This window comes from Zootoca vivipara, chromosome 1, assembly GCF_963506605.1.
Source record: "Zootoca vivipara chromosome 1, rZooViv1.1, whole genome shotgun sequence".
Taxonomy (NCBI): Eukaryota; Metazoa; Chordata; class Lepidosauria; order Squamata; family Lacertidae; genus Zootoca; species Zootoca vivipara.
The window spans coordinates 6,637,837-6,664,111 of record NC_083276.1 but is presented as its reverse complement, the minus strand read 5'-3'; the positions used below and the strand labels follow the sequence as shown (position 1 = coordinate 6,664,111).

At 45.4% G+C, this 26,275-nt stretch overlaps 1 protein-coding gene across 11 annotated transcripts in view; it reads left to right on the top strand.

The window, feature by feature from the left end:
- Positions 1–26,275, top strand: part of KTN1 (kinectin 1) — a 97,476-nt gene that overhangs the window by 45,877 nt on the left and 25,324 nt on the right. For 7 of the 11 annotated variants that reach the window (XM_060271034.1, XM_035103800.2, XM_060271040.1 and 4 more), the window contains exons 10-25: positions 1,781–1,868; positions 3,496–3,662; positions 5,041–5,109; positions 5,799–5,836; positions 7,275–7,365; positions 9,209–9,277; positions 11,217–11,254; positions 11,379–11,469; positions 13,065–13,133; positions 15,710–15,744; positions 16,203–16,293; positions 17,610–17,678; positions 19,252–19,289; positions 20,043–20,133; positions 20,300–20,368; positions 23,618–23,655. In XM_060271034.1, the coding sequence (XP_060127017.1) occupies positions 1,781–1,868; positions 3,496–3,662; positions 5,041–5,109; positions 5,799–5,836; positions 7,275–7,365; positions 9,209–9,277; positions 11,217–11,254; positions 11,379–11,469; positions 13,065–13,133; positions 15,710–15,744; positions 16,203–16,293; positions 17,610–17,678; positions 19,252–19,289; positions 20,043–20,133; positions 20,300–20,368; positions 23,618–23,655 (1,151 nt within the window). The remainder of the gene's footprint in view (positions 1–1,780; positions 1,869–3,495; positions 3,663–5,040; positions 5,110–5,798; positions 5,837–7,274; positions 7,366–9,208; positions 9,278–11,216; positions 11,255–11,378; positions 11,470–13,064; positions 13,134–15,709; positions 15,745–16,202; positions 16,294–17,609; positions 17,679–19,251; positions 19,290–20,042; positions 20,134–20,299; positions 20,369–23,617; positions 23,656–26,275) is intronic. The other 4 variants (XM_060271022.1, XM_060271054.1, XM_035103883.2 and 1 more) reach the window with 1 other exon arrangement.

Genomic DNA, 26,275 nt, shown 5'->3' with positions numbered 1-26,275 from the left:
AATTGTGGTTTCGCAAACCCTCTAAGTTGGATAGTTAGCAACAGGGTGCTACATTCTTATTGTACAGCCCTCATTTATTGAAAGAGGCAAAATGTGGACATATGCAAATATGTCCTAAATCAGGCATAGGCAACCTTGGCTCTCCAGATGTTTTGGAACTACAACTCCCATGATCCCTAGCTAACAGGGCCAGTGGTCTGGGATCATGGGAGTTGTAGTTCCAAAACATCTGGAGAGCCCAGGTTGCCTATGCCTGAGGTGTCCCTGAAAGGTACCTCCTAAAGTTTGGGGGATCCCCTGGAAGGGCTTTTCAGAGTCTGTGAGAGGCTGCAGCTGTTCCATGGAGGATATGTTACCTTGACTGTATCTTCTACCTTGCTTCTCTATTTCGGGGCTGGCAAACCTCCAGCCCATGGACCAGATTAGGCCTGATACAGCTCCCACTGTAGCTACAGCCCTGAGGGAGCTGTCAGGAGAGCTACAGCCCTGAGCGCTCACTGGAAGGACAGATCGTGAAGCTGAGGCTCCAATACTTTGGCCACCTCATGAGAAGAGAAGACTCCCTGGAAAAGACCCTGATGTTGGGAAAGATGGAGGGCACAAGGAGAAGGGGACGACAGAGGACGAGATGGTTGGACAGTGTTCTCGAAGCCACGAACATGAGTTTGACCAAACTGCGGGAGGCAGTGGAAGACAGGAGTGCCTGGCGTGCTATGGTCCATGGGGTCACGAAGAGTCGGACACGACTAAACGACTAAACAACAACAGCTCCCACTTTCCCCTATGAAGCTATACCCCCCCCCCACCTCTGCCGACCTACCCTACCCCAGACATCATTTGTGAAGTCAACTGTGAGGTGCTGCTGGACCATCAACCTGTGGGGAACTCCCATCAAGCAGCTGATCCTTGCAGAAAGCAGCTTTTCCAGCCCTATGCTTGCCACTTGAGAAGTGAGAAGTCTTGCCCTGTGCATTGTCCTATGGGGGTGGGGACAAATAAAAAGATCTGGCTCACTGGGCCAGAAAGGTTTCCCATCCTTTCCTACGGAATCTCCATGTTAAGAGGTCAGCAAAGGGCAGTTTGACCCCAAAGGGACTCATGGGCAAATAATGTGCTATTTGTCCAAACAGACAGAATATACAAGTGCTATATACTTTTCTTTTAATAAGTTACCAGCTACAGAAGCTTTGTGACCTGTATGATGAGAATCAATGAGTAATATTTAGGAGGGGTCCTTGGCTGACAATGTAAACTCAGGGTTACATTAATTGTAGAATCTGGATGCACTTCCTAAAGTAGTCTAGCAGTATGGACTATGGGGGCATTTATTATTGTTTTCCTTCACACACCCTTGTGCTGAGTACAGTAGCCACAGAGGGGGGCAGGTAGACGTGCTGTGAAGTGCAAGGTTCACAGCAAGGTAGAGCAAGGGCAGATGAAGCCAGTTCATGCAAAAAGGCATCAGGTGGGATGTTTCATTCTCTGTCTCTCCCCCCCTTCTTGCACATTGGGCTATCTGTTCCTCTTTCATTACCCTGAATCACGTATTAGGAGGATGAAATAAAAATGTAAGGGTTGAGTGCTTTTCCCTTAGCAAATGTAGAGGTTGAGCGCTGCTCAGAAATGACAGCAGCAACAAGAGACATGTGAGGCTCTCTCTTTATCTCTCTCTCTCTCTCTCTCTCTCTCTCTCTCTGTGTGTGTGTGTGTGTGTGTGTGTGTGTGTGTCTTTGAGAGGTGATGCAATAACATGATTTTTCTCTGTTCTCTTAACATCCAGGCGCAACTGCAGGAAGCTGAGCGAAGATGGGAGGAAATGCAGAGCTATCTCAGGAAACGAACGACAGAACATGAGGCAGCCCAGCAAGGTGCATTATTCAATGTCCCTTTTTATCCTTTTCCCATTAGTGGGAAGCATAGCTGCCAAGTTATCCCTTTTTTTAAGGGATTTTCCCTTATGCTGAATAGGCTTCCTCGCGAGAAAAGGGAAAACTTGGCAGCTATGGTGGGAAGAAATCCCTCCACAGGATCCTGTAGAAGCCTCTTTAAAGATGTTGACTGTGGCTTTATGCTAGTGTCAGGGACTGGCTGGACTTGGAGGAGTGGTGCCTGGATACTGAGGAGTGGGCGGAGGAGGAGAAGCGGAGTTTGGAGACTGACTTGGAAGAAGTAGTCAGTGATCTGGGAGAGCCTGTAACGTCCAGAAGACAAGAGGCAGAGGCAGGAGAAGCTGCAGGATTGCAGAGTGAAGAAAGGAGGAGGGAGAGAGAGGTCAGGCTGGTGTAGAGTCAGAGGCTTCCACACCTCCTCCTCCTCCTGTCTCATCTCTCCTGTTCTCTTGTCTCCCAGGACCAGGAGAGGATTGAAGAGGGAGGAGCAGAAGCAGGTTATATGTGGGCATAGTCTGCCTGATTGGGTGGGGGAGCTACATAAGCTGGGGTTGGGGTTGGAGCCTCTACATTGCAGCAGCTACCTTACTGGATGCACACCTAGGAGTACCTGAGAGATGTAGGACTGGGAGGCATGCCTTTTCCTATCTTATAAACTTTCTTCTTACATTTCCAGCAACTATTTGGTTTTGATTTATACATTTTGGCTAATTTACATTTCAAGAATTCCCAATACATGAAGTCTTACTTAAAATATAACATGTGCAACTCAATATCTCAAAGCCAAACACTCCAAATATTTCTGAAATATGTCCATGAGAACAACTCTCTCTATGTGTCCTTGTGCGATCCCAACAGAACTCTCAACAATGAGATACCCGGATTTCAATCTGTTTCTTCTGGTCGGCCTGAAAAGGAACACTACAATGGCAATTCAGTTCTCCACTAAATAAGTCTGTTCCAACCTTAGAATGGCACTCTGCTCTTTTTTGAAAAGGCCTTTGTTGCTGTTCTCATGGATGTATTTCAGAAATACTTGGGACTGTTTGGCTTTGAAATATTGCATTGCGCATGTTTTTATTATCAAGACTTCATGTATTCGAAATTGTTGAAGTGTCATACATTATTGTTAATGAATTTCTGTAAACTATAAGTGTATATACCTTATACGTGGTCCACCAAACTAACTCTTATCTGTCTGTACTGTTTAAAACAAGGATGGGCATTTCTGAAGAGGGCCACGCTTCTTTGGAGTAAAGGGCTGTGGCTGCAGCCCAGTGGTGGGTGAGCTTGCTTTAAAATGGCAAAAGCGGTGAAGGGCAAGGCAAGAGGAAGGGCCCTTGCCCCATTGATCCACTACTTAGGGGCTTCCCAGGTGGATCTGGCTAACCACTGCGGGAAGCAGAATACTGGAAGAGTCAGACCCTTAGTCCAATCCTGCAAAGCTGACATTTTCTCTTACTTTTGTGGAGTGTGCACTCAGTAGCCAGCCTGGGTTTGTCGCCATCAGGTGCCCTTCAGTCCAGAGGGAGGGGGAAAAAGTAAACGTAACTTTTGCTAAGTCTTCAGTTGCCTATCAGTTCCCATATTGTTCTTCTCGTGGCAGATGTGCAGAGCAAGATTGTGGCTAAGGACAATGAGATCCAGAGTCTGCACAGCAAGCTCACCGATACGATGGTATCAAAGCAACAGCTGGAGCAAAGGATGATACAGTTAATGGACGCAGAACAAAAGAGGGTGACGGCGGAGGATTCAATACAGAGGCAGCTTCAGGTATGGCTCTTATCTCACCCACTCGATGCGCCTTCTAGTTTCTCAGGTTTTTCTTCACTACACCAGAGCGGTGGAACTCCTTTCCGCTTTACAGGCAGATAGCTTGTGTTACCATGGTTAACCCATAGCAGTGCAGAAATCCAAGTGCGCCTCCTGGCTTTGGGGCTATCCATTGGCTGCTTCCTTCCAAGCTCAGCAGGATTAGAACGCCAGAGGTTCTGAGCTTGTGACAGATTCTGTGCTTTAGCATGTTCTGTTTCCACCTTCCAGAGACCATTCTAGTGACCGTTTCACTGGTCAAGCTATGTGCCTCCCCCTCCAACAAAAGCGGCTTGCCGCAAACCTTAGCTAGGTGCTCTTTCACGCCCACCCCTGCTTTATCATGAAGTGCTAGATGACACAACACCATCTACTTCTGACATTCCTATATCTTGCTAATCTAGTGTGAAGACATCATTGCAATGGCTTACAGACAACGAGAGAAATGAATTCAACATAGGTGAACTTAAGTGGCAGCGGCATCACAGTGTTATGTTCCAGCCACCCAGTTGCTGGCTCGAAATATATATTTTCTAAATATATTTTCTACATAAATACATGCTCTCTGCTTGAGTGAGGCCAGTTGAGGGGCAGGGGCAGGCTGGCCTTCCTGGGCCAGGTGTTCTCAAAAAAACCAGCTGCCACCTGGTTGCTGCCTGTGCCCTCTTTACTTTGTTGACTCTGTATGACCTGGAGGTGTGCAGGTGACGTGTTTTGAAAAGGGCTTGGATGGAAACTACTCTGAAGGCAACATTGAACAATGCAATATTGGGTACAATGCCAATTATTCAGAATCCAGTAAACATCCTTCACACAGCTTATGATAGCTTCAGCAGCTTAGGATTTTGTATCGAATCTCCCCCTTTCTTTTTCTGCAACCACGATGCAGACTGGGGCAACTTCACGATACATCCAGGTTTTAACCATTTAAGCAGAATAATCCTACCGGTAGTAGGGCTGTGTTATCCTTTTTCCTATACAAAGCCATTTCAGAACAAAATGTTCCTAAAGGTGCTACAGTGGTGCCTCACTAGACGAATTTAATTCGTTCCACGGGTCTATTCTTATAACGAAAAATTTGTCTAGCGAATCCCATAGGAATGCATTGACATTTTTTTTTAAAAAAAAATTGCCCATAGGAACGCATTAATTGAATTTCAATGCATTCCTATGGGAAACTGCGATTCGCTAGACGAATTTTTCGTAAAACGAATTTGTCTAGCGAGGCAACCTCCGCTAGAAAAATCCTTTCTTTAAGCGATAATTTTGTCTTACGGGGCGTTTGTTAAGCGAGGCACCACTGTACTTGCTTGACCTTTTGCATCTCTTTTTCCAAAAGGAGCTGATGGAACAGAACGAGGCTTTAAAAGCTCAGCTTCAGAAGTTCCATTCCCAGATAGCAGTCCAGGTATGGTAGCATCGGAATGGCTCATAGCGGTCATTGTCGCCTCTTCTTTCTCCTTTGTGTTCAGAGCTAATGCCAAGTACCTTGGAACTGAACTGGTGCGGCACGGAATACCAAGAGTAGCTCAGTGCCGTAGTCCACATTACGATGACACACAGCATGTTTGTGCAATCATGTGGGGTGGAATCTGCACAAGCATTTCCATATGACAGGCAGAACAATCCCCCCTTCTCCACCTCTCGCAACCTCCTGACACCCTCTCCCGCAGGCAGGTGTCCTTGCAGAACTTGCTGGGTAAAGGCTGTACGTGGTGCCTGACAGAGTTTCATAGTTAAAAATCGATGATGCCCCAAGGCTACAGTTGGGAATTTTGGGTAAGGTGATGAGACAAAGGCCACTGGGGAAAGGCGGGGTTTGAAGGCAGGGAGGTATGAAGAGCCCCTTCTGTTCTTGGAGACCTGAAACAACTGTATCACGATTGCATAGTCAAGTCCTGGTTGGGCTTGCTTGGAATAAGACTGGTGTTGAGCAGGGTGGCTCCATTTTTACCTAAAGAGATCCATTTACAATGGATTGAAACCTCCTTTTCAATCTAGTTTTGAAATACGAAGCTAAATGCCCTTAAACATGGTGATGCCTGATCAAGTGTTCAGTTCAGAACACCAATTTCATCTGCCTCTTCTCTCTTTCAGAGTTCAGCATCAGCCCTTGCAGAAGAATTGCACAAAGTGTAAGTATTATTTCATTCCTGGGTTTGTTATTTGCTTTGGTGTGTGTGTAGGCACTTCAGTTACATGGGAGAGATTTTTCTTAGAGGAAATGTTGTCATTTCCAAAAATCATACCCGCCATTGTTACAGATTCCCCTAAGAAGCCATAACCATCTTCCTAAGGATTTCCCCTCCATGCTTAGCATTTGCAGTACATTGTATTGTGTGTTGTTTTAGCAGGAGAAAATAACTCTGCCCCCTCATTTTTAAAAAATACAACAAAATACCCTAGATTCAGTTGAGTGACCATGAAATTTTTGAGTGTGGCTGTGGGTGAGGTTAGAATAGTTTTTGTGTATGAAAGCTTTTTTTGTAGCCTGTTGCACAAACCAAAATCCTAAACTTATATGAGATTCAGACTTTGGGTCCATCTCAGGTGGTTGCGGCACTCTGATTAGCAGCAGCTCTCCTAGTATTATGGCAGGGATAGGTATTTTGTGGAAATTTAGATTTTTAATTGGGTATCTGACAGAAGCGCTTGAAGAGATTGTGGAGTCCAGTAAGAAGCGAATCCTGGGGAGAATCGTGAGGACTAAATAGAGAGTCCTGGATGCTGATACCTAGTTATTGATGTGCTGATTTCTTTTTTACAAAAAATACTCTAGCTCTGGTTCTCCCTACCCCCGTTTGCATTGATCTTCTTTCTTTCCTTACATCTGTATGATTAACTTCCCTGTTGCAATATGTTAATGTAAACCTGATACCACTTCGGTTATGCAACATGGTAGGTGAAGTTTGGCCCTGAGCAGAGGCCAGTGGTTCAGAGGGGAAGCTCAAGCTTTTCTGGGGCAGATTAGTCTGACCTGCCTTGCTTTTTGCCCTCTGCCCTGTGAGAAGGAAGGTCAGAAGCAGAGACTAAGATAAATGGGGTCACAGTGACCTCACAGGGTTCACTAAAGTCACCATGGGAGTGGCAGTGGAAGGACACATTGTCCTATAAGCTGCCCTTCCGCAGCAGCCTTGAGCTTCTGCTCCTGACAGTGGATACTAGGAAACCGTAGCCATGGATTGACACTCTGCTCTCTGGCCCCATCAAGGTGCTGGTTTTGGGGAGCTGTTTGTTCTCCTGGGAACTGTCTTGACCTCTCACTATAGTATTCTGCATTACGAATTGCTCCTCCCGCCCCAACATACATCAGTATTCGGTTCTGTAGCAGTCCTTAAAGGACTGGATCTTGCAGTATTATCACCCTGGTCATCAAAAGCTGAAGTGCAGAATTTTGGACAAGTCACGCTGGGGGTGCAGCTGCAAGCTGTGTGCATTTCTGAAACCAACAACTTACTGATCGTCAACTGCAGTTGAGCAGATTCTCATTACCTCTTTGTCGGCTCTGCTTGTCATGATGATACATTGCTAATGGAGGGGTGCCCTTTCATTCTGTTTGTTTTTGTATTGCAGGATTGCAGAAAAAGATAAACAGATAAGCCAGGCTGAGGACTCGTTAGCCAACGAACGCATCAAGCTAACCAGCAAGGAGGAGGATCTCATGGTATAGCAAGAGCTCAAGTGTTGCGTGTGAAAAGTGGAGGCTTTGATGATGATGAATTCGTTTCTATACTGCCCTTCATCCGAAGATCACGGGGTGGTTTGCAGTATAAAAACACAAAACCACATACCACAATAACACACACACACACCACGAAAAATTAGTTGTTATTGAACCACTATTGAAAATAGTGGCTGCACAGATGTTCTATATTTATCTGAATAAGCTATTCGCATTCCATGCAAAAAGGAGACCACCTTGCTTCTTCCTCTCCCTTTGCCAAACACCACAGACGTTGTGACTGAGTCATGGTGGGGTATGGCTTTTCTCCTTTCCCTCCTGTGCTTGCACATCTCAGCCTTGTGGCCAGAGGTAATTGGCTGCACCTGCGGCTGGTTCTGCTTTGGTTTGGAGACTCCCAACATTTCCTACTCCCTTGCTTCCAAGGGCAGAGATTTGCCTGAGCAGGTGCAACTGAGGTGATGAAGAGGAAAGAGTTGCGGCAGATCTAAGATGGCAGGAGCAAACCTCTCTCCTAAACTGTTTGACCTGTTTCCTCTGAGGTTGTATTACCTCCTAGTCCTCAGCCTCAAAGGTCAGGCCATACCTGTGGGTGTGAAGTGCGGCAGGGTGGGAAATGGCTTAATTTCCAGGATCTGGGAAACCCTTTTACAGTGTCATTTTAAACAACGTGGTACTGAATAATCTGTTGGTTTGCAAGTGCACAGGTGGAATGGGTATTGCAAGGGCACCAAAGGAAACGCATGCAGGGAGAACTAAGATCGGTGGCGGCAGCAACCCTGCAAGCTCAAACTCTTAATAATAATAATAATAATAATAATAATAATAATAATAATAAACAACTCCCTGAATGTGTAAATGAACAAACAATCTTGCACATTGGAGCAAGCCCATCTTGTTCCCTTCTGGGCTTGTTTTCCAGAGGCTGTCCTGTTTGTTTTTTGCCATGCAAGGCAGCATTCAGATATATTTGGGCTATGATCTGAAGCAGTACAGAGCATTTTACTGTCTCATTTTCTCACTTGTTAGCTAACTCGGGCAAGCTTTGAATTTTAAGACAGCAGGTGGTCTTCAAGCTAGCATGGAAAATGGAGAACTAGGTATGCAAGCAGGATTGCTTGCCCTCCATCTTTTCCAGATTTTGAAATCTAAGAAGAACTGGGAATATATTTTGTGGTTAGGATTTATTGGTTATCTTTCTTCAGAAGAAATCAACAATTAAAGTGTCTTTCTTAAAAATATATACATATTTGAAGGATGCACTAAATGTTGCATTGAGTTCGCTGTTTTTCAACTGTGTGAAATAAACAAGTAGCAGCCGCAACTGCAGAAATCTCCCCAATGTTGGGAAAGTAGGGGAGAAGATGGGGTTTTAACCTGCCTGTGGAAGGAGATGAGATGAGGCTGTTTCTTAGCAGGTACATGGAATGTATGTTTTGATTGCTGCAGATGAGGAGCCCAAACTTGAGATTGGTGCAAAATAAAAAAAAATCCTTCCTTTAGCACCTTGGAGACCAACTAAGTTTGTCATTGGTATGAACTTTTGTGTGCGTGCACATACCTGAATTGAGAACTAGGTATGCAAGCAGGAATGCTTCCCCTCCATTGCTTGACCAACTAAGTTTGTCATGCACATGAAAGCTCATACCAATGACAGACTTAGTTGGTCTCTAAGATGCTACTGGAAGGAATTTTTTTATTTTGTTTCGACTACGGCAGACCAACACGGCTACCTACCTGTAACTGAGGTTGGTGCAGTCGAAAATGTAGAATTGATCTTCATGGCTGCACCCTGTAATGTGAAACCTGTTTCTCCCCTCTCCAGGTTGTACAGAACATGAACATGTCCCTCAAAGCAGAAGTGCAGAAGTTGCAGGCGCTCACCAACGAGCAGGTTAACAAACCCATATTCATATCTTGACAAGTGCTGTGTTCTGCCATTCCACTGACAACACTTGAGTATTATTTGTGCTGAGTAATATTTGTGCTTAGCACAAGTTAAGGAAAGCTGGCTCCAAATGTAAAAGGTTGGGATCATTCAGTGCCACTTGGGAATGATCTAAACTCAAAAGTACTAAAGGTGTGCTCAGTTAGAAGGACACCTCAAGGGGGTGAGTTTCATCTCTTATCTGCTGTTCTTTGCACAAAATCTTGAAATGAAAAGCTTTGGCTCACACCTGATCTCACACATGGAAGCCCTTTTCCCCCTGCAGTCAAAAATTTAGAGGCTGGTTGGAGTTGATCGTTAGCGATAGGGAAATTTTGCACATGCTCTAGAGCCATAGCTCAGATTTTGTGCTGCACATTCAGCCCGAATGTGTACTTAAGCATAGTATACAAATGCAACAATTGTTTATCCAGCCTAGGCCTACATTCTGCTTACTTGAGCTTCTCAAACAAGAGCTACCGGTACTAGTTTTTGACCGCCTGGAAAAACCTAGTGATTTTTGTTGCTTAGGATGATCCACCTTTGCCCTGGACCCTCCTTTCTTCCTCAGTTCCAAACATCTACACAATTTTTTGTTTTGTAATTAATCCACTGCTACTGCTAACAAGTTGTGATAAGAAATCGTGCTTGCCCTGCCTAAACAGATGAGACAATTTGAGATCTAGGACTTTTGAGGGAAACTTGAAGGAAACAGTTGACTATTTTTAGTCAAGTAAATAAAAAGCAAGAGTGGAGAAAATCTAGCCCTCCTTACGTTGTTAGACTTCAGTTCCCATCATTCTCAGCCAGAATGGCCAATAGTCAGGAATGATGGGAGTTGTAGTTTGGCGACGTTTGGAGGGCATCTCCTTCCCCACCCCTGAAATAAAGTGCTGCACAATGGGAGACTCTTGTTCTCTGTCCTTGTGGGCTTGAACTGAGTGGAGGATGGTTCAGGATAAGGCCATGTGTAGCAGACTAAGGAGACCCAGGTCCAGATCATCTCTCTGCCCTGGAGCACGCTGAGCGATGGCGCACCTCTCACTGTTTCTCAGCCTAAAATAACTCGCAAGGTTACACATACTTTCCATCGCAGTTGTGCTTCCTGCAGCTGGCGCACAGAGTAGGAAAGACAAATGTGCTCTTCGTTCACCTATGGGCACGTGCCGGAGAGCTGCAGCCCAGTCGGGTTCCAAGCACGTGTCTACCAATGCTAAAGGGCATGTGTCTTATCATTCATCCTTTCACATCTTTTCAGACAGAATCTGTGTTAACTGCAGCAAATGCAAGTGCCGTACAAAGCGTTGAGTCACTTTGGGGAATTAAGCAGTGGGTCGTTTCATTGCAGGCGGAAGTTACACTGTGTTTGTGGCTTCAGCCTGCTTTGAAGCTCCTCCAGCTTAAGGGGGAAATCCTCCTTTTTCCTAGATTGCAGCTTGGAGTCATTTTCATAATATTAGAGTAATGGAGTTGGTACCCCCCACACTGGAATGACTCTCTGCCCATTTGTGTGCAGATATCTTCTCCCCCCACCCCCGGCTCTGTGGCATTTCCTTTAATGCAGTCATATACATCATTATCCAGGGCAACAGTGCCCTGAGCATTTCCACTTCCTAGCCTGTTACCTAAAATAAAGTGCTTTCTTTCCTAGATTTGAAAGCATCGCTGCAGAGCACAGTCTGATGAGCAGATTACTGAGCATGTGGCGGTGCCTTTTTCGGAGATGGGCAAAACATGTGTCTCCCCACCCCTTTTTTCTTTTTGCTTGTGGCAGAAAAGGAGGGGCACAGCAAGAAGCTATATTTCATGGGCTCAATCTTGGCTTTTTAATATTGGATGTGGCCGTGTTTGCTGACTCTTGCTTGGATGCAACACACTAAATAGTGCTAATCCTCTTTCTATCTAGGCCGCTGCTGCGCATGAGCTGGAAAGGATGCAGAAAAGGTAAATAAACAAAGAGTGCCATCTGATAAGCCATTGTTCTTTGATTGTTATGTGCTTGGCCTTGTAAGCACCGGGGGGGGGGGCTTCTTTTCCTTTCACTTTAACCTTCCCCCCTGTTTTTCAGTACTCAGGTCAGAGATGAAAAAATCAGAGCGCTGGAGGAGCAGCTTCAGGGACACCATGCCAAAGCTTCAAGTGCAAAAGAGGAACTTCAGGTAGTGTGTGTGTGTGAGAGTGTGAGTGTGTGTGCGCGTGGCGCGCATTGCCTTATTCACAGCGGGACAGCTGACAACTTGGCAGCAGGACTAGGGAAGGGCGCAGGAAAAAGTGCTGGATGGTAGTGTAGCAGCACAGCGTCCCAAAAACAAATGGAGATGCGGATTGAAAAAATTGCTGCCAGTGATGCAGGAAAGAAAAGTGAGGTGTCTCATCACAAAATTGTGGCTCGGCATGAAGTGAGCAGAGGGGCACTGCAGTGTCTATGCAGATCCCAGTGCTAAGAAGCTTCTGAAATGAGTGGGGATTTCAATACAGTGCTACCTTGGAAGTCGAACGGAATCCATTCTGGAAGTCCGTTTGACTTCCAAAATGTCCAGAAACTAAGGCGCAGCTTCCGATTGGCTGCAGGAAGCTCCTGCACGCAATTGGAAGCCACGCCAGATGTTTGCGTTCCAAAGAATGTTCACAAACCGAAACCCTCACTTCCGGGTTTGCGGTGTTCGGGACCCAAAACATTCGACTCACAAGGCGTTCAGGATCCAAGATACGACTGTATGAGCAAAAGTATACCCTGAGTTTGATTAGCATCCCCTCCTTATTTATATTTTTAATCAGGGGACTTAAGGTCTAAACTGCGTGTTATGATATTCAATATTTTTAAAAGTGTGCTTAAACTGAACCCTTTTATTTTGAGGAAAAAGTAGCTGCAGGACATATGATCCAGAAAATGCTCCAATCCAGATCAGGCTTGCAGGGTTCCCTGCTGGAGAATTATGATACCCAGAGGTGCTGTTCACAGCAGTGCTGCTAGTAGAGGGCAGGATTTCTCCCAAATGCTAGATTTGCTTCCACTTGCTAGACCTTTAGGATGTTTTTTTTGGGAGGGGGGATCCTAGTCTACCCCCTTCCCTGGTTCCCTAGTTTATTCTAGTTCTTTCTTTGAGCAGCCCTCCCTTCTGGCTTGATGCTGTTGAAATGTGATCTCCTGCATTCAGGAAGAAGGTCCAGAGCTCAGTTGTGGATCATCTGTTTTGCATGCAGAAAGTCCTTGCTTCAATCCTTGGCACCTCCAGGTTCAGGACCTTCCTTCCCCTTCTGAACTCCTGGAGAATTGCAAGCAATACTGAGCTAGATGGGCCCAGTGGTCTGATTTGCCATAAGGCAGCTTCATATGTTCAGTGTCTCTTTCCACCCCATCCCCCAAGATCAAATTTGTACTTCCTCCCCTTATTCCTTCTGCTCCATCAAAGCACTTTCCCCTGTGTTCAAAGCACTTCACATAGGCTATTCCAGTAAATCTGTGCAAAGTGCCCTTTGGGATCGCCTGGAGCAAGCTGGTATCGCCATAAGCGGGTTAAAGCGAAGCCCCTTCCTAGAAGTGCTATCATCATCATCATGGTGGCGATCCACTCTTTTCAATTCAATGGATAGATAGCCAACCCGAACAGGAACCGGGACTCTCTTAACATTTCTGTCAATTGCTGTTCATCAGAACCACCGTTTCTCTTCCAATAACACAAAGAAAATTGCAGGAGCAATGTCTGGGTACAGAATTCCGAACTGACAGTGCCGTCTGGTGATTTCATTTCAGGTTCTAAAGGATCAAAACAAAGCGCTGCAGTTGGAAGTTCAGAAGCTGCAGGCTCTCTTGTCTGAGCAGGTATGGCAGACAAATTCCTGCTAATAATACTATCTTTGTTCAGAAATGGCTGTTGATGTAGATGCAGCTGATTTTGTGGGTTGGATGTGGGAGCCAGCAGAGGGGTTAAAGGATGTTTATCCTGTGTCTTCCAGTTGCTTATAGAGCTGAGTTTGGAACTACTTCTAGTTAGGATGCCGTGCTCCCCCCCCCCCAAACAACATCACACCTGAGAAGGGAGGTTATATGCTCAGAAATCTAGTATCTAATTCGAATTCTGGAGCTGTCTTTGGTGGTGGACAATACTTGCTTGGTTAAGTGAGCTCCACTCCCCAGTTAACTTATTCAGTATTTCAGGAGGACAGGATGCAGATCCACACCCAACTCACATTTAAAACACATGACTTCCTCCAAAGAATCCTGGGAACAGCAGTTTGCCAAAGGTGCTGGGAATTGTAGCTCTGGGTAAAGCTGTAGTTCTCAGGATTCTTTGGGGGAAGTCATGTGCTTTAAATGGCATGGTGCAGATCTGCCAAATAGTTAAGCTTAAAAAAAATCATATTTTTTTTTTTGAAAAAGTGGGGCATAAATGTTTGTGCCTGCTCTTGTCCTTTGCTTTTGTATCTAGATTGGTATTACAGTATTTGCTGCATGTTTATGCGTGGTGTTTGGAATAGACTGGTAAAGGGTGCAAGATCTTGACGATTTCACCATTTATTAACAATTTTTTAATGCTCCTTAATATGCATGATCCATAAGCTATTTATGTAATACTGTATATTAATGAATTAATTACATGATAAATTAATTGGAAAATAAGATTCTGGTCCTCCCATGGGCATAGTTAGAATGCATGCAGCAAAAAGCATCCCCATATAATATCCAGTCTTTTTCTCTTAATTATACAACTTCAGGGTAGGAAGCAGCCAAATGGATTCCCCACTTCATTTGGCCACTATTTCTTCATTTGGCCAAAATAAAAAAAATCATTCCAGCAGCACCTTAGAGACCAACTAAGTTTGTCATTGGTATGAGCTTTCGTGTGCATGCACACTTCTTCAGATACACTGAAGCAGAAGTCACCAGATGCTTATATATAGTGAGAGGGTGGGGAGGGGTATTACTCCCTCCTTGTGGTGGGAGTGGGTGATTGACTGATAGCTGTTGACGACTGTTAATGGCTGCAATTGGTCTTGCATGAGAAAGCAAGGGGTGAGATGGCTAAAGATAGCTTTATCATGTATAATGAGAGAAGAATCCAATGTCTCTATTCAGACCAAGTCTCTCCATGATTTTAAGCTTGGTAATAAGTTGCAGTTAAGCAACTTCTCTTTCCAGTCTTTTGTAATAAGAATTTGGCCACTAATTCCGGCATTGGAAGGGGTTGGACTAAATCAGATGTTTTGGCCTACAACTCCCATGATCCCTAGCTAACAGGACCAGTGGTTGGGGAAGATGGGAATTGTAGTCCAAAACATCTGGAGGGCCGAAGTTTGGGGATGCCTGGACTAGATGACTCTTGGGGTGTCTTCCAACTCTACGATTCTATGATTCTTACCCTCTCACAATACCATTGTGTCTTTGGGGGACCGGGGGAGTTGGAGTAAACAATCTGAAATATACAAAAATGACGCATGCACATTGAGAACATCTGGGCCCAACAACTCTTTGGAACACACTAATAGGCTTTTCGTGCTTCGCAAATGCCAGCGGTGCTCTAGGTGATGTTTTCAGTAATGGATACCTTTAGTTGCTTATGCAGTACAGTACTGTATTACAATATTCAGATGGGTGAACAATACTGTGATAATCAAGGTTGCTGCTTCCTTGGCCAGGGTGGAGAGCACCAGCTGCTTGTGTCATCTACTAGATCTTGCTGAATAGGCCAGACATCAGTGGTAGGTCTTTGGTGCAGGGTCTGAGTAAACCTTAGCTTTACTCTTTCCTTGGATAACAAGAGGGTTTGGTTTGCATTTGAGGCTCAGGGGCTGGGAATGGAGATGTTGGGGTCACCGAATGTCTTGCCTGCTCCAGATGGCAGGGCATAAGCCCCTCTGATCTCAGGCTACCTGACCTAGAAATGGTTGTTTTGGTGCGGGACTACAATGCTGCTGCTACCATCAGCTAGCTCGAAAGGGAGCATTTTGGGAGCAAGAGTTCTTTCGGCTTCTTTGATATCCTTGCCCTTCACTTCTGCCACTAAGGAGCAGCCACATTTGGGTGCACATGTCCTGCAAATGCAGCCGGCCAAGTTGGCTCTTGCCAACGTCTATGCAACAATATCCCATTGTAAGTAACTGGGAGATATCTCCAACATAGTCTTACTCAGAGTAGACCCATTCAAATTACTGGACCTAAGTGACCCGTGTCCATCAATTCCAATGGGTCTTCCTTGGTCTGCCGCAGAGCTCATCGTTTTATTTGCTACAATAGTTTAACTCCGGGGTCGGCAAAGCTGGCCCTCACGGCTTTTCTGCATCGGCACTTCAGAGAATCAGCACAAATGCAAACAGCCGGATTCTGAGCAGCTCTCTTGCTCGCTAGAGCTGCAAACCAGCATTAAGCATGACTTCTCTCTCTTTCTCTCCTGCTTTCAGACTAATAAGGATTTGTTGGAGCAAATGGAAAGAAGGTAAGAGCTGGGGCAGTAGGTAGCCTCTCATTTATTTCACAAGCAAACTTTTTTTTACCAAGCAAAAAGAGCAGCTAATCTTACTAAGAATAATAAATCTGTAGGTGTTTTGTGCTAAGTACCTGCAGCCTGGCAGGGGGAGGACCCCATACCTCTGTGCTAAGGTGCACGCTTGACATGGAGAGGGTCCCAGGTTCCATCCCTAGCATTTCCAGTTAACAGGTTTTCAGTACCTGGTCTGGGAACAACCTCTCTGCCTAAGACACCCCGAGAATCATCATCTGCTAAATGAGACAGTGCAGGCCTAAACGACTCTCATTTTAAGGCTGCTTCGTATGTTCTTGCTTGCTCACCAAGCAAGGAAATACATCCATACAAATGAACATAGGATTGTCGTCCTGGTAGCACCAGTTGGTTTTGAGTTGAAGTTCATAACATCCTTTTCAACTCCTCCTCAGCATGACAGACAAGGATGACAAAATAAAGACGGTTGAGGAACTCCTTGAAGCTGGACTCATAGAGATGGCAAATAAAGAAGACGAGCTAAAGGTAAACTCTCTTCTTAAGAGTCAGGCGTGCCCAGTGCATGAACAGTGTGGCATTGCGTGCTAATACAGTGTGTCTCGCTCCACCACGGGGTAGCTACATGCCCGGATTATAGCAACAGCAGCTGCTGCTTCACTTTTGTCCCAAGCTCCCCTTTTCCTCTGTTCTGTCTCTCCATAGCTGTCCTGCCTCAGTTGCTCTGTTCTCCTCCCCACTCTCTCTGGAAAAATATTGGACTAATCCAGCAACTCGGCTTAGGTCGAGGGACAGTGAAAGACTGGCAAAGGAAGAGGACTACCTCAGCCCCATCTTGAGTCCAGTCACAGAATTCATTAAATATCTTATACAGCAGGAGGTGGAAGTCAGCTACTGAAGATCTTACTGAATGCGACAGTGGCAGACCCATGTTTTGTAGTCTATAAAGGGAGGGGACCATGATGGAGTACCGCAGCTGCACCAAATTCCAGATATAGTCGTACCTTGGAAGTCAAACGGAATCCGTTCCGGGAGTTCGTTCGACTTCCAAAACTTTCTGAAATCAAAGCGCAGCTTCTGATTAGCTGCAGGAAGCTCCTGCAGCCAATCGGAAGCCCCGTTGGACGTTCAGGTTCCAAAGAACGTTCACAAACTGGAACAGTCACTTCCGGGTTTGCGGTGTTCAGGAGCCAAAATGTCCGAGTACCAAGGCATTCGGGATTCAAGGTACGACTGTAATCTCTGTCTGAAAAGCAGCACAAGCTTTTTCCAGTTGCAGTCCCTTTAAGAATGTAGTTATGGACTGGAATCTTACAGGGCAAGCTTTTTTCCTCTGGCTTTCTTCTTTCTACACTTGAGAAAAGTGAAAGCCTTCAGCGTAAGGTAACAACCATCCATTCAGACTCTCCCGCCTGACCCATTGGTACTTGTCTTTAAGGAGCTTGTGATGCTTAGATCTTGGGAGTGAAGCGCTTCCTTTGACCTGCTTATTCTGTTTGGGCTGGGTAAATGCTGCTGAGCTCCTTGCAGGCTGAAACCCAAGGGCACATATCAGTGGATAGGAGGACTAGGACAGACTTTTCCTGAGATGTTTCACAGGGTGAGAACCACCACTTTAAAGGTTTTATTCTTGAGGAGAGATGCTAGGGTACAAAACCAAGATTATGTCAGGAAAGGGACCCAGCCATGTAAACCGTGACTTCCACACGTTAAAAATGTTGTCAGGTAAGTCAGCAGCGATAATAGAATGTTGTTCTTGGCAAATGTATCACTTTCCTTTTTGTGGTTGCAATTAACTATTCCAAAGTGTCAATACTGTGTTGAAAATGTTTTCCTCTTAAAAGGCACTGAGAACAGAGAACGCATCCTTGAAAAGTGAAGTTGAAAATCTGCAGAGGGTACAAACAGAGCAGGTACGTTGCCTTGGTTTTGTTCTGTTAAGAAAGGTCTTCAAATTGGTTGCTGTTAAGTCAATCCCTGTCGGAGGATTTCGCCTGAAATTGCTGCTTCCATTTTGCAATGTGCCTCATTGTTTTTGCCTTGCGCTTTTTGTTCAGTTGGATTTCAAAGAATTGGGGCCTTGAAGAGTTAACTGCTGACATTACTGCAGTCTGCTAACCCCTGTAAATAAATGCCTTCACAAATGTCTTACTCCACACGAGCAGAGGAATAGTATAAAGAGCCAGTGTGGTGTAGTGGTTAAGAGTGGTAGACTTGTAATCTGGGGAGCCGGGTTCGCGTCTCCACTCCTCCACATGCAGCTGCTGGGGGACCTTGGGCTAGTCACACTTCTCTGAAGTCTCTCAGCCCCACTCACCTCCCAGGGTGTTTGTTGTGGGGGAAGAAGGGAAAGGAGATTGTTAGCCACTTTGAGACTCCTTCGGGTAGTGATAAAGCGGGATATCAAATCCAAACTCCTCCTCCTCCTCTTCTTCTTCTTCTAAAGAGACGCTCTCAGAAGATCTCCGTGGCCTACTTCCATGATTAGAAAGATTGCATGTGATTGTTTATGCGTAAACGGCAGTTGCAATTATGTCGACATTAGCCCTTGTGTGACAGGTGATGCAAATATTGCTGCTGCTTAATCCGATCTAAAAATATAATTGACCAACATTCTAATCTGTGGATACCCTTTACATCAGCAAAGCTAGCGAGAGGTGATGCCACCTGTTCCAAGTTCAGCCCTCCATCCTTTGAAGCCCTTTCAAAGCAAGGCGAAGGTTTCTCTAAACTTGGAAGTGGTCGCTGTGACTTTCTGCAAGTCCTACCCCAGCACTGCTGGCCCTGGAGCAGCCATTGACTCTTGATGCAGTTCTGCTTGCAGGGTTTGTCCTTGTTGACAAAGGGAGAAGGGGTTTAATGTCGCAAACTTGTCAACATCTTTGGAGAAGTCAAACAAGTGAGCCAAGCCACATGTGGGAAAATAGGCAGCCGTCCAAGTCATTGACCCAGTTGGGCTTGTGGAAAGGCTGCATTCAGCCTTGAGCTGGGTTGTTGACTGTCTTCAGAGTGTAAGCAGAACTCGTCGGTCAAGCCATGCAAAGGTAAAACCTTTGGCCATGCAGCAAAGTTCCACACTTTCTAGCATTGCAGAAGAAGGGAAATTGTGGGTCTCAGCGAAATTCCATTAGAACAGGAGCTTCCAAAGTATCCTTCATAGAATCATAGAGTTGGAAGAGACCACAAGGGCCATCCAGTCCAACCCCCTGCCAAGCAGGAAACGCCATCAAAGCATTCCTGACAGAAGCTGCCCTACCTCTCTTTGGTGAGGACACCTGTATTCCTCAAGCTTACTCTTAAATTTTGCAAAGAACTAATTACAGGTGCTGCAAAATGCTACAGTTTAGTCCGATTAAAACAATAGGACTGATTAGCTCTCCAAAACGAATTGCATCAGCAAAGTTGGTGAGAGCTGGTACCATCAGCTAGATCCAGTATTCTGACTTCCTCTCTAAACATCCGTCCTCCTTGCTTTTGTTCCCCAAGGTTTCCTTTGCAACGTTGGTGGAAGAATTACAAAAAGTGTAAGTAGAAGCACGTTTCCTTTTCTTCAGTTTGAAAGCCCTCTTTACCCTTATGTTTCTGTTATCCACGAAGCCTGTGGGGGCAGGCTTTTACTACAGAAGCGCCCAGACTTTAGAATGTAATCTGTGCAGTGGGATGTTCGAAGTTGCTGCATTTGACTCTTCAGAAGAAACCATGATTGTGAAATGAAGGGCTTCAGGGTGCAGCCTAAATTCAGGCTCCTGCCAAGCTTGACAACGGGGGTGGAAGGGAGGAGGACAGGTAGATCACTTCACTATTCAGGAGCTAGTACAGTAGTCAGAACTAGAGCAGACCCAATGCTGTCATGTGACCATAATGGAGCCAACTTGGGATCCAGCTTTTGGGCTTTCCTTTTTAAAGTCCCAGGGAGCTTTCAAGTTGGGTGCCAATAGCTGCACGGACATTGGGTGAAAACCTAACCTTGTTTTAAAACCAGAAAGAATGTCCTGCGGTAATAGTAGCAGTGCTGTATTCTTTGAAGAAATTGCTTTTCTTTAAACAGAAGTTTCTCTAACAGCAGATGCCACCCTACTCTTTCAGTTGTGAATCAGTTTACTTTATACCTAAAAAATACCAACTTGATGCTTGCTCTGATTCGTTTGGGCAGTATTGCATTATATTCCTCAGCAACTTCCTGGAGCATTTCTTTCCCACCCTGCGCAAATGCTTCCCACCCTTCCAATGCTGTTTCTTAACCCCTCTACTCTTTTCTCTCTCTCTCTTGGCTAAAGAATTAGTGAGAAGGATGGGAAAATCAAGTCTGTGGAGGAACTGCTTCAGGCTGAGGTCCTTAAAGTTGCCACCAAGGAAAAAACTGTCCAGGTTGGTGCTGGATCTGCCGTGCGCTGCCTTTTGTGTGTGTGTGTTTGTGTGTTTGCCATTGCATTGCCCTTCTTGTGGTCGAATTTTTCGCACCCTTCATTTTTCTCATTTTTGTGGGATGTGTTGTCTCCATTGTACAACCTTGTCTTGTTTTGTCATTGAAAAGGGTTTGGCACAGGAAATAGAGGCCCTGAAAGAAGAAATAGGAAAGGCCCAGCTTGGAAAGGACACACAGGTAAAGTGGTATTGAGCTGGCAGCTGGAGGGGGAGTCCTTTGCTTTGCAGTCTTCCTCTTCCTGCAGTATGGCTCCTCCTTTCCTATCTGTTGGGGGGGGGGGCTCTTGCTGGGAGAGGCCTGGCTTTTTCATGCATTGCCATTGAACCCAGAGGAGGCTGGGCCACTGGGTTAAGGGGGTGCTGCCCCACCAACATCAGCCAGACCCCACCTGCCTGCCTTCCGACTTACATCCAGTCCAGGAGGTGGCATTGACTGCCATCTTAGCCTCAGTGTTGCCCTTGTAGAACTGAGCATCAAGAAGGATGGAGACAAGACCAGAATTTGCTTATTCTTCCTGCCATTGGCTGTTAGCTGCCCTTACCTTTTGTGCCCTCTGCCTTGTGCCCTGTTAGTCCCTGGTGGGCACCAGCTGCCACTGATTGAACCATGAGATATATGTCTTAATCAATTAAACATTCAGATTAACGATTAAAAGCCTGTCTCGGCGAAAGAGGCATTCTCAGCTAATCCGCCAGGCGGCTTGTTAAAAGGAAATCAAAATTTACGAGCGCATAATAAAACTGCGAGTGATTTGTTTCACAGTGCGGTTTGAAAGCCTCTGCACCCACGTTTAAGCAGTCTCCTCTGCCTGGTTGCATGCACAAGCTTTGAGGAACTGATTTCACATTGCGTCCGAAACAGTCCCAGGAGTTTCCGCTGCGTAGAGTAAGGACTGCAGTCGTATGCACACCCTTGGGGAGACAGCCCTGTTTAAGTTCCTGGGAGTGACTTCAGACCATACATGTCATCTACCTCAGTATTGTCCACTCTCTGGGATCTCGGCAGTGGCCTTTTCCTCCACCTGTTACCTAATTATTTGTCTGGAGAGACCAGAGTTAAAGCCTGTCCCCGCCCACAACCTGCGAAGCACATGGGCTACAGCTGAATTGCCACAGCACTCCCTTCCCTTCATGCACAGCCCTGCAATCCTTAGCCAAGCAGTGGTTGTTATCTTACCCTTACACTGACCACTTGCAAAGTCGTCTTGGCACCTGTCAGGAGCTGAGCAAAGCACCCTGGGGCATTGCCTAGAATTCCCTGCCAGATGCAGAGAGCCCCATGGCAGGAATACACATCTATGTGGAAATAGTTTCAGCAGGAAGAAGCTTTCAAAACTTATTTTTATTACTATGTACAGTCATACCTTGGATCCCGAACGCCTTGTGACTCGAACGTTTTGGCTCCCGAATGCCGCAAACCCGGAAGTGAGTGTTCTGGTTTGCAAATGTTCTTTGGAACCCGAACATCCGGCGTGGCTTCCGCAGCTTCCAACTGAGTGCAGGGAGTTCCTGCAGCCAATCGGAAGCTGCACCTTGGTTGTCAGAACGTTTTTGGAAGTCAAACGGACTTCCGGAATGGAAGTTGTCGTTTGACAACCAGGGTACGACTGTATTAAATTTGTACACTGCCCTATACCCGTAGATCTCGGGGTGGTTCGAAACCACTGGAGTTACGTGTCCAAGAGTATAGCACCCTCTTAGAATCATAGCATTGGAGCTCAACTTTATTTTCTTTTTGGAGGGGGAACAACGTATTGGGCTACATAGAGCATATTTGGTCTCGCCATGAAATGTTGCTTTCTTAATTTGTTACGGAAGAGGGCACCGTGAGGTGAGCTTGGCTTCTCTGAAAGCAGGGCTTCGGGGGGGGGGCTTGGCTTCCAGATAATGCCCCGTTTTCCTTGGGGGGAGGCACCCATGAAGCTTGATCTTTTCTGCCTCACTGTGTGCTGTGTTCATAGGTTCATACGCAGGTTTAGGGCCATAGGAGGCGTTTTATATATTCAGGGGTAAATAAACGTAATAATTTTAAAAAATAAAATAAATGGCAGCCGGCACATTAGTTTGGGTGGTTGGTGCATGAGGGCGTAAAGCATGGGAGTGTTGAATGGGGCAAGTGTGTGAGCAAGGGGCCTCTGGCATCTAGCTGAGCCTGTAGCTTTAGAACGCCCTTGCTCTTCCTTCTGAACTGCGTGGATTCCTTGTCATCCCAGGAGGTGTCTTCACTATTACTTACTCTCCCGTCTTAGGCAGTGTGAACTGTTGCTCTCTCTGCAGCATTTGAACATATGCAGCTAAGGGCCTCGAAGCCACATGGTGGCATTTATTGGGCGGCCAATACAAGTGTTGCACTTGCGGTCTTAAGATTGCTTTGTGGGAAATCCTGACATACTGCATCTTCTCCCTTGGCCATTCTAGCTCTTCATCTTGGGACTAAAATCCAGAGAAGGGGGAGAAATAGATACTCGAGTCCAGGGTTTCCCAAACTTGGGTCCCCAGCTGTTTTTGGACTACAGTTCCCATCATCCCTGACCACTGGTCCTGCTGGCTAGGGTTGATGGGAGTTGTAGTCCAACAACAGCCGGAGACCCAGGTTTGGGACTTTGCCCTAGTCCCTTTCTTCCATCAACCCCAAGCTGGACTTTGTTCTGTTACTATAAAAGCCCTTTTGACCCAAACCTGGCTCTGGCATAGTCATCTCACTAAAAGTTTTTAATTGTATTAGCGAGATAAAACTTGACCTTGATTTCAGAGGTGGCAATGCATGCCAGTGGTTAAAGCAGCCTTTCTCCACCTTGGGTCCCCAGGTGTTATTGAGCTACAACTCCCTTCATCTCTGACCACTGGTCATACTAGCTGTGGGCGATGGGGGTTGTAGCCCTACAGTTTCTGCAATACCCAAGACTGGGAAGGGATGGGTTAGAGTGTGATGCTTTAACTTTCAAACCTTAATTCCTTCAAGCTGGTCTTAGCCTCTGGATGGCCTTAAAACAATCTGTTATCTCTCTGGGCTGCAGATCCTCCGGACTGTGAGACTGGAAGGACAGTGGCTAATCTCCTGACATTTGGGAATAGCAATAGCAAGTTAAAGATGTGTTGATTTAATGCATTTAAAATACTTGTGCTCATATCTGCATTCAAAATGGCTTAAAGAAACAAGAGCTTTTCCTAATAGTGATTTGAAATGTGAAAGAAAAGATATAGGCAGATTATTGGACCATAGAGTTTAACCCCTTTCAGTTACTTCTAGAAATTCACATTTCTTCTTCTTCAGGGGCTACTTCTCTTTTTGCATCTTTTTTGATAAATGGGCCATTGGTTTGTTATCCTCAGATCTAATACTTTTGAGGGGTATAGGGGCATTGCTGTTTACGTTTACTTAGTACTTCTTTTCAGAATAACTCTGTGTTGTGTACTCTTTCTGTAGATATCAGCTGCCCAGGAAGTCAGAGATCTTCAGAATCTGTAAGTGTTTTTTGCTCGTTTATAAAACTGCAGGTGTCCTTGTTAACATGATAATGGTGTGTTTTTTTCTACAGGTGCCTTTTTGTAACTGAGCTTGATTTATGAGCAAACAGCTCTAGAATCTGAGAACTTCTTAACCTGCCTTCAATCTCTGAATTGGATTGTGTGCTTTGAGGTTAATCTAAGGCTAAGACTTTAAAAGCAAGGGGAAAGCACTCAGACAATTTTGGCATTAGATAAATTGCCATTTTCTGTAACAAAGAGCACCAGTACGTGGAGATTTTGCATCCAACTTAGGGAGTTGGATCAAGGGGTTCAGAATACTGTTAACTATTTCAGTTGGTTTCTGATCATGTGGATTGCGGTCGGTGCTGCATAAGCAGAGAGTCCCCCTGTTTAGTCCTTGGCGATTCCACTTAAAAGGATCTTGGGTTGCTGAGCTGGCGAAAGATCCTGCAGCTTTGTGCATTAGTATGAGCTTCAAGGAGTAGTAGCATCACAATAAACTGAAAACAACATATGGCTATACATTTTCTTTGCACTTATTGTTCCAAAGCATGAACAGCAACAAAAAGCACCGATGTGCCCCATAGAGTTCGTCTGCCAGCATATTCTTGTAATAAGCTAATTTGATAATACCATTGTTCTAGTTACAGGTAGGTAGCCGTGTTGGTCTGAGTCAAAGCAAAATAAAAAATTTTCCTTCAGTAGCACCTTGTTGTTGTTGTTGTTGTTGTTGTTTAGTCGTTTAGTCGTGTCCGACTCTTCGTGACCCCATGGACCAGAGCACGCCAGGCACTCCTGTCTTGCACTGCCTCCCGCAGTTTGGTCAAACTCATGTTCGTAGCTTCGAGAACACTGTCCAACCATCTTGTCCTCTGACGTCCCCTTCTCCTAGTGCCCTCAATCTTTCCCAACATCAGGGTCTTTTCCAAGGATTCTTCTCTTCTCATGAGGTGGCCAAAGTATTGGAGCCTCAGCTTCACGATCTGTCCTTCCAGGGAGCACTCAGGGCTGATTTCCTTAAGAATGGATAGGTTTGATCTTCTTGCAGTCCATGGGACTCTCAAGAGTCTCCTCCAGCACCATAATTCAAAAGCATCAATTCTTCGGCGATCAGCCTTCTTTATGGTCCAACTCTCACTTCCATACATCACTACTGGGAAAACCATAGCTTTAACTATACGGACCTTTGTCGGCAAGGTGATGTCTCTGCTTTTTAAGATGCTGTCTAGGTTTGTCAGATAGCTGAAGAAGTGTGCATGCACACGAAAGCTCATACCAAAATATAAACTTAGTTGGTCTTTAAGGTGCTACTGAAGGAATTTTTTTATTTTGATAATACCATTGTCATGATATACCATTCCCCCCCATCCATTCAAAAAGGGCTGTTTAAAATAAACATAAATTGATAGCTGCTGCATAAAAATAGCAATGGCAAAAAAACGGGGGGGGGGGAGAGATCACAATGTTAGGATCTCTTACTTGCGAGTAGGACCCTGGCAGAGACACATGCCCGACTGGCAGGTTCTGTCCCTCCTTGTCGATTGTTCGGGAGCTTCAAAAGCATTCTTCAGCCCAAACATCGAAGCGACTGATGCCAAGAAACATAAGCACACTTACGGATCCGCAGAATTTGCGCAGTTGCGTAACAGAACTCAGTAGCTCAGCATTTGGCCAATCTACTTTATTTACATATAATCATACACGGAGCACTGCAACATGGCTCCTTCTCTCTCTAGCATCAGGCAGCCAAAAGAAAGAACAAAAGACAATAGTCCCACTTCAGGAAACACAGTAACACAAACATCCTGTTTTCGTCACGTCCGACTCTGTGGAATGAAAACATACACTATCATGCGATAGACAACAATCCCATGACAGCAGGCACGGGGAATGAATCTTCAACACACAACGCCCTTCCACTTTTTTTAAAAAAAACACAAACCAAATTCCAGCTAAGAATCCACAGAGTCATAAAAATTCCAAAGCATAACCTCCTAAATTCAGTTCAGCATAAACCAATAAAATCAAAATGCTCAGCGGCACAAATAAAATAAGCCGTATCACTGCCTAAGGTCATAAGAAGTGCCTGCCGGATCAGGGCAGTGGTTCATTTAATCTGGCATCCTGTTCTCACGGTGGCTGAGCAGATGCCTATGGATAGCCCCAAAGCAGGATTCGAGCAACTCTCCTCCTGCAGTTTCCGGTAACTGGCATTCAGGGGGCATTTCTGCCTCCAGCTGTCGAGGCAGAGCAAGCCGCCATGACTGGCAGCTGAAAATAGCTCCCTCCTCCATAAGTCATCTAAGGTAGTGGTTCTCACTGCCTCCTGTGGGAGCAAGTTCCATAGTTCCAACTTAGCGCTGTGTGAAGAAGTACTTCGCTTTATCTGTCCGTAATTGTCCAACGTCCAATTTTGCTGGATGTCTACAAGTTCTAGTGTTAGAACTAGGAAATGCTTGCCTCTCAAAATGCTTTCCAGGACAGGAATATTTTGGCCCTTTCCTAAAGAAGAAAGTGGAGAGTGCCAGCCAGACAACAAGGCCTTTAAAAACCACAAGAGTTCTGCTTTGGCACATAATTTTGTTGTCGTCGTACTTCTGCTTCTATCCATTGA